Source organism: Mesitornis unicolor, unplaced genomic scaffold (genome assembly GCF_000695765.1).
Source record: "Mesitornis unicolor isolate BGI_N332 unplaced genomic scaffold, ASM69576v1 scaffold30323, whole genome shotgun sequence".
In the NCBI taxonomy this organism is placed as follows: Eukaryota; Metazoa; Chordata; class Aves; order Mesitornithiformes; family Mesitornithidae; genus Mesitornis; species Mesitornis unicolor.
The window spans coordinates 3,724-10,915 of NW_010177272.1; the positions used below are offsets into that span (position 1 = coordinate 3,724).

Consider the following 7,192-nt stretch of genomic DNA (forward strand, 5'->3'; position numbering starts at 1 on the left):
CGGCGTCACATCCCTGTCCGTCTGTCCTTTGTTTAGGTGGTGCTGGAGAGGCAGAACGGGAGCTGGTTGTACCCCGAGAGGCTGCGTGCCGATTCCTGGGAGGACCAGGTATGGAGTTAAAGAGGGGGATTTCAGCTCTCCAGAAAGAAATCCAGGGTTTTAGTCTGATATTTTCCTCCCAGCAGGTAACTCCGAGCCTGTTCAGCACACAATCAGGCGCTCCTGCAGCAAACCCCAGTCTTTTTATCAGGGTCAGATCAGAAACGGAGTGTGGCTCTATGAGAGCAATAAAAATGTGCATAATGGGCTTTTTAAACCTCTGCACACGAGAGCTTTGTAGCAGAAGGGCTGACAGGAACCTGAAGCTGGGTAAATATTTATCCAGCTCTTCAGCTTTTGCCTGGCTGGGGCAGATGCTCAGGGCTGGGCTTTTGGGCTGGGTTGCCACGGATCTGGCTCACGTTGCGGGGTTTCAGGTTGCCCAAGCGTGGCTCAGGGTGGCATCCTGCAAGCAGAGCTTGGGTGGCAACCAAAGGCCACCGCGCGCCTTATCGGGAGGGCTGGAAGCTGCCGCTCGAGCGTGGGTGGTGAGGACAGGAGCGCCTTTCGTTTTTTCAAGCTGAGAAGCGATGTTCGCAGGCTTTGTCACCAGCGCTGCCCACGTTGGGGCGTTGAGGGCTCCTTTGATACCTCCCGACGGCTCATCCTGCCCTGTTGTCCTCTCCGCAGGAGGACGACTGCTCAGGTGAAGACGTGGAGAAGATCCGACAGACGGCAAAGAGGCTGTTCACAAAGCTGCAGGAGGCCGAAAAGCGCCATCAGTTTGAAAAGAAAGCCTTTGAGGTGACTACGCTGAGCACTTCTCTGCTGGGAAAGCGTGGGTTTTATCTTATTTTGGTGGATTTTTTCAGTTTGGAAGTCTGAGGAGCTGCACGGCGTTAGGGTTTCTCCTTGCAGAGCAGTGGTATTGGTGTGCGTTGGTAAAATGCACCAGGGAGTCCAGAGCTGAAAAGCGCCATCAGTTTGAAAAGAAAGCCTTTGAGGTGACTACGCTGAGCACTTCTCTGCTGGGAAAGCGTGGGTTTTATCTTATTTTGGTGGATTTTTTCAGTTTGGAAGTCTGAGGAGCTGCACGGCGTTAGGGTTTCTCCTTGCAGAGCAGTGGTATTGGTGTGCGTTGGTAAAATGCACCAGGGAGTCCAGAGCTGGCTCCCTGACTGCCCATGAATCTGAAGGCATCAACGCTTTCCCAGTTCAAAAATCCCATAAAATAAAAGCGGCAGCCAGGTTGGAAGACGATCTCCCTTAAACTCTGCCGAGCCTTTCCAACCGTAGCCAGGTTTGCTGCACAAGGGCTGGTTTTTGGGGACTGGGGACCACCAAGGCGTCCCAGCCAGCTTGAGAGGAGACCAAATCTGCAGTTCCCAACCATGGAGCTGTGGTCTCTTTTGGAGCTCAGCCTCCATCCATGGGGCTGTTGGTGTCAAGAGGGGTGAGCTGACCGGGAGGCACCCGAATCCATCGCACGGGCCCCCTCGCCCGCCAAGCGGTGCTGACGAAGCTGCCACGTTCACATTCCTCCCTCCCTCAGCCCTGGTGATTAATGTCCCCTTCGGTTTGTTTTCTAGTGACTGCTCATGTCCCGGATGGGCAGGGCCTGACTGTGTCACCCCGCAGCTCTGAGCGCTGGTGGCAGCGGTGACATCCCGGCTCGCATCCTGTCCCACAGACCAAACTGGTCCTGGGAACCCTGGGGGGTTCCCCGCAGCGGGGACAGGGGACAGTGGCTGCTGGGGAAGTGGGTTTGAGTGGCGACCGCTTCCTCCGGCGCAGCGGTGGCTCGTGTCCCCAGGGCGCCTGTGCTTGTGCATAGGAAGTCGCGTGGTTTGGTGGCATTTTGGGGTCTTTGGTCAGCGGCGATGCTGACTGCGGGCTCTGAGGCATGGCAGGAATGGGTGTTTTGGCAGCTGTTGATTGTGCCAGCGCTGTCCAGATGTTCTTGAGCTGCCCTCCAGCTGTTGTGAGGATCCATGGGGACACCCTTGTCCCCTCTTGACTCCCAAGCCATTGATGCAGGCATGGGGCTGGCTGCTGAGGTTGGTTCCTTGGGCAGACGGCCCGAGAGGAGCCTGCAAACAGCCTGAGAAGGAACTCTTGCGTTTGAGGAGCCTTTATTGCCACAGCATTGAAGCGCTCGCTCCTTTGAAGTGCTTTGAAGCTGGGGAGCTTTCTGAAGAACCTCTTCTCTCTGAAGCACGTCGGGCTGTTTGCTGAGACGCCCGGCCGCCTTCAGCAAAATCCTCCTGCCAAGGCTTCGAGCACCGGTGCGGCTTCAAAACGTCGCTCGAGAGAAGGGCTGTGGTGGTGCGGGTGTTTGGACATGCAAGGGTCTGGGTAAAGGCGTCTCCGTCTCATTTGCAGAGGACGATCTCGCAGTACCAGGAGGAAGCAGAGCAGGCGAGCTCTGCCCTGCGGAGAGCGGAGAAGAGCGTGGTGGAGAAGGAGGTGGAGGTGGATGAGCTGCAGAGACTCCTGGCAGGGATGGAGAAGGTACCGGCCCTAAAGCAGGGGCTGGTGGAGTTAGTGGAGCTGCCTGGGTCTGCTCTGCTGTGTGGGAGGGAACAGGAAGGCCCAGTGGTGATGAGTTTGGCAGTGCTCAGTGCAGACCCTGCAGTGGGTCTTGGACTGGCTGCAGCATCCCCACCATGCAGAGGGTTTGACTTCCCAACCGGGTTTAACCTGAGAGCGTCAGGCAAAGCCATGGGCTGGGAACGGCTGCAAATGGGCTGCTGCTGATTTAGACGTGCACTTCTCAGGTCTAGAAGATCTGGTCGGTCTGTGCGAACTCTCGCAGGTATCCTGGAGACGAGTGCACAGTCTAGACAGCCACCCGGTTCTTCTTCTCGTGGGGGCATTAACACAACCTCCAGCCTTGATGATTTTATTTTTTCTTAGCTGTGGGCTGATCATAATAACATTAAAGTCATAAATCTAACAGTGCTGCGTGAAGTGAGCTGGGACCGCCTTCCCCAGCCCGACAGCGGGGAAGGAGATGGGTTGGTGCCTTGCCTGTATCCTGGGGGTAAAGGAGTGGGACGTCTGCTGTCGGTCACCTCTGCGGCTGCCCTTGTCTGTCTCTCACATGTAAATTTAATGCTGGTGAAAACAACCCGCAGATCGAGCGGGGAGGCCGCGCTAAGCCTGCCCGGCTCCCTGGGTGTTTGTAGTTGGCTGGTGCTGCGCAGCGGAGGCCAATGTGTTGCGACTTGTTTCTGTGCGTGTAACTGGGCCTCTCGCTCTGTTGCAGGAGCACAGGAGCTTGCTGCTGAAGATGAAAGAAGGCGAAGCCGAGCTGGCGAGGCTGAGAAGCGTGGAAGGTGACAAGCTTGCCGAACAAGACCGGTGAGGCTTGGCCTCCGGCTCGGCTGCCAACTCCGGAGCAAGCCCACGCCGCTGGGTCGGGGTGTCAGCTCGCTGGGGCATGACTGCACATTCCTGCGAAGGGCGGGCTCGCTCTCTGGCTTGCAAAACAGCGCCCTACTCCCCAGAGCTGACTCATCTCCAAATAACTCCCGCGGTTTTGCCCTGCTCCAGGAGATCCGGAGCTCCGGAGCCGGGGCTGCCTGGGGACCTCTACCGGCACCACTGCGGGCTGGGAGCTCCGGGCAGGTCCCGGGGAGCCTCCGGAGCAGCCGATTCTCCCCGTGATGTCGGATTTGTTCCACCCAGCCGGTATCCTTGTGCTCCGGGGGCTAATTGGCAATGGCTCGTTTCTGGAAGGCCTTGTTTGTGGCCTGACTCTTCCTGCTGTTCTTGTGTCCCTGCAGCCTGTGGTTGCTCATCTCTGTGGCTCCTGCTTTGTCTCTTGTCTCTCCTTACCTTGTCTAGCCAAAATATTTCAAGACTTGTACGGCTGTGGAGGAGACCTGGCTGATAAAAAGCTGCTCTGGGCATAGCTGGGTGGGTGCTGCCGTTCTGGGAAGGCATCTGATGGCGCCTGGACTCTCGTCCTCTTCTCTTCCCAGGTCAGCCCAGCTGGAGAAGGAGGTGGCCATGCTGCGGGAGAAGATTCACCACCTGGACGACATGCTGAAAAGCCAGCAGCGCAAAGTCCGCCAGATGATCGAGCAGGTGAGAGGAGCAGGAGGACTCAGAGAGGACTTAAAAGAGGAAAAAAAAAACCCCAAAAAACAAGCTGCTTGGCAGCAAAGAGTCGCTGGTTTGCGGGGCTGAGTCGCTTGGCAAACCAAAGGGACACAGGTTCAAAGGCAGCCCAGAGCCCTGGCCTGCAGCGGGGACTGACCCCGGGGTGACAGCCCAAAGGGCTGCGGCGTGAGCAGCCCTGGGCTGGGGTGGGTAATAAACGGAGCGAGAAGGCAGGGGTTAAATCTCCAACTGTGTCAGCAGAGGCTCCTTCACCTGGGGCTTAATCCTCAGACTTAATTGGAGGCTTTTTACTTCTGATTGGTTTTTATGCAGACCTTGGCGCTAACAAACGCTGTTGACAGGCAGAGGGGTGCTGGCTGAGCCGCCCTCCTTCCTGGATGTTTCCCCAGCCCGGCCATACATGAGAGGGGTTTTCAGCTGCCGTGAACTTTTCTCTTCCAGCTCCAGAACTCCAAAACGGTGATCCAGGCCAAGGACGCCGTGATCCAGGAGCTCAAGGAGCGAGTCGCTTACTTGGAGGCTGAGGTGCGTCCTAGCGGGGCCGTTTTGGGGGGTGAACGGGGTCTGCTCCCCTTCAGTTGAAGCCTCCTGGTGTGACTGGTTTGTGCATGCCCACGGATCGTGGCTGGGCTCCCTCACAGCGATGAGCTTTGCTCTGGGCAGAGCAGCCAGTGGCAAAGCCCTTCCCCAGCATTGGCACCTGTTTCACGTAGGGAAATGTCCCCTCTGCAGCCCCCAGGGCTGTGCCGCTTCCCCGAGCTGGTGCGACAGTTTCCGATGCAGCCGGGGCTGCTGGAGCAGCTGTGAGCTCACACAGAGTCCAAAATAATCTCATCAAGCACATTTCTCTGGCAGCAAAACCCTTCCTTACAAAGCCGCAGCTGAGCGCGTGCGTGTCAGAAATTAAAATTGCGTTGCAGCCTCTAGGATTGTAACAAGTGTCAAACCTCTCTCCTTTTTTGGAGAAAAACTGAGCCTGCACTGGCACTTCTGCCACTCTCTTCCTTCCTTGGTGCCTTCTTTTGCTGCTTTCTGCGTGGGGACGGTGTATGTTCCACTGAAATTGGAGAAGAAACTTCTCAGTGAGGGTGACAGAGCCCTGGCCCAGGCTGCCCAGAGAGGTTGTGGAGTCTCCTTCTCTGCAGACATTCAAAACCCGCCTGGACGCCTTCCTGTGTAACCTCATCTGGGTGTTCCTGCTCCGGCAGGGGGATTGGACTGGATGAGCTTTGGAGGTCCCTTCCAATCCCTCACGTTCTGGGATTCTGGGATTCTGTGATGTGAGCACAACCTGCCCATCCCCAGCTCCCCATTGCTAATGGCGGCCCCATCTCTTGCAGAACCTGGAGATGCACGACCGCATAGAGCACTTGATCGAGAAGCAAGTCAGTCGGGGCGGCCACAGCTCCCGAGCACGCTCGAAGTCGGAGTACGTGAGCAGGTACGTGGGGAGCACGCACCCTTCAGCCTGCATGGCCGCTCAGCAGCTTCATCTGCAGGTCCGCATCTTGCCTAGGGGGAGATGCTGGACTCGGGGATGCTCTTCTGGACATGCATTGTGTTATTTTCTCTCTGCAGAGAGGTCTCCATTCCTCTATCCCTCCCTCAGGGGAGTACAGCGGGGCAGAGGGCACTCCTGTGGGCGGTTTTGGGGGGAGCAGGGCTGGGGCAGGACCCTCTCCCAAACCCCAACCAGTTCCTCTGGCTGAACAAACCCTTTCTGTCTTGCAGCAAAAGGCTGACGGGCCCCAAGCCGCTGCCTCTCATTCGAGTAGTGGAAACATGAGTTTTGAGGGCCGGTCCGAGCTGAAGACTCTCCCCTTGTTATCGTTGACTGGATTTCCCTGCTTGACTGCCGTCCTCTGGCCTCTGTGCTCCCGGAGTCTCCCCGGAGCTGTCGGCGGGGGGCTGTGCCCTGGAGAACTGCGGCAGCCGAGGACAGACGTAGCCGAGGTGGTCCTGGCAGAGGAAGGAGGTTTGCGAAGCGTCCGCATTGCTGTCCCCACTGGGTCCTGAGGTCACAGGGATGCCAGTTTGGAGGCTGGGACCCGCCGGCCCTGGCGTGGACACAGTGGCTCTCTGGCTGGAGAGCCGGGCTCGCTTTCCCCGGTCCATCCTGGGTTTGCCGGGGTTGCTCTGCGAGAGCAGCCTCTGCTTCTGAAGGGCCTCGTCCGAACAGAGCCCCCGCTTCAACTTGCAGTTTGCCAACATGGACTTGGGGTTTAAAAATAAATTAGAAAACCAAGCAAAGATTCACTGTCACAAAGAAGAAAGAAATCCTCCTGAATCCGGACTCCTTCCTACACCAAAGCCCAATGCGTGACAAGTTGGGAGCCTCCACCTCCGATCCCCAGCACATATCTGGCTGCTCCGGACTTGGCAAAGGCTCACGTGGCCAAAAATCAATGTATCACCGTGCTTTTCCAAAGAGCGTAGAGAAATTGTACCCGACCTACGTGTAGTGTTTAAACCCAGAGGCTGTTTGGTTTGTTACCTGTATTTATTTCAATAAATTATTGGTGTCTTCCAATGATGTGGTGACAGGCACGATTGCTGCTGTCCACCTCCACGGGAGCACAGTTGAGGACTGCCTGTCCCATGTTTGAACTGGAAAATACCAACCAGCTTCCTCTGGGCTTGCCAGTTATTACCTGTCTTGTGCGAGCCCTTGCTCAGGAAAGGAATTTGGGTACTTCGAGAGGAAAGCCGTGGGCATTTGTACTGACCTTCATATAAAAATACACACGTGCCTTAATCCTCCTGCCTGCAGTTGATTGAGTCCATGTCAACAGTGGGGTGGATTCGGCGTTTTGGGCTGTGCTGGTGGGGCTCCTTACTTCTTGAGGTAGTTGTGCACGCCGCCTTTTCTCTTATTTTCCTTGCTGATGTGTTAAACTCTACCAAACATCACCCTCCTCTTCCTGTGCCTCACAGGAGTGAGCTGATGCTGCGTTCAAGGCCATGGTGGCGAATGCCGGGGGCTCACGTGGCCAGGAAAGCCAACGGCATCTTGGCCTGTATTAAA

The 7,192-nt window shown here is 56.7% G+C and overlaps 1 protein-coding gene across 1 annotated transcript in view; it reads left to right on the plus strand.

The window, feature by feature from the left end:
* Positions 1–5,953, plus strand: part of TUFT1 (tuftelin 1) — a gene marked incomplete at its 5' end in the record, with an annotated part of 9,241 nt that extends 3,288 nt beyond the window's left edge. Inside the window, 8 exons of the mRNA XM_010182027.1 lie at positions 37–108; positions 715–843; positions 2,422–2,550; positions 3,308–3,402; positions 4,026–4,131; positions 4,609–4,692; positions 5,508–5,608; positions 5,899–5,953. Of these exons, the coding sequence (XP_010180329.1) occupies positions 37–108; positions 715–843; positions 2,422–2,550; positions 3,308–3,402; positions 4,026–4,131; positions 4,609–4,692; positions 5,508–5,608; positions 5,899–5,953 (771 nt within the window). The remainder of the gene's footprint in view (positions 1–36; positions 109–714; positions 844–2,421; positions 2,551–3,307; positions 3,403–4,025; positions 4,132–4,608; positions 4,693–5,507; positions 5,609–5,898) is intronic.
* Between the last annotated feature and the right edge of the window lie 1,239 nt (positions 5,954–7,192).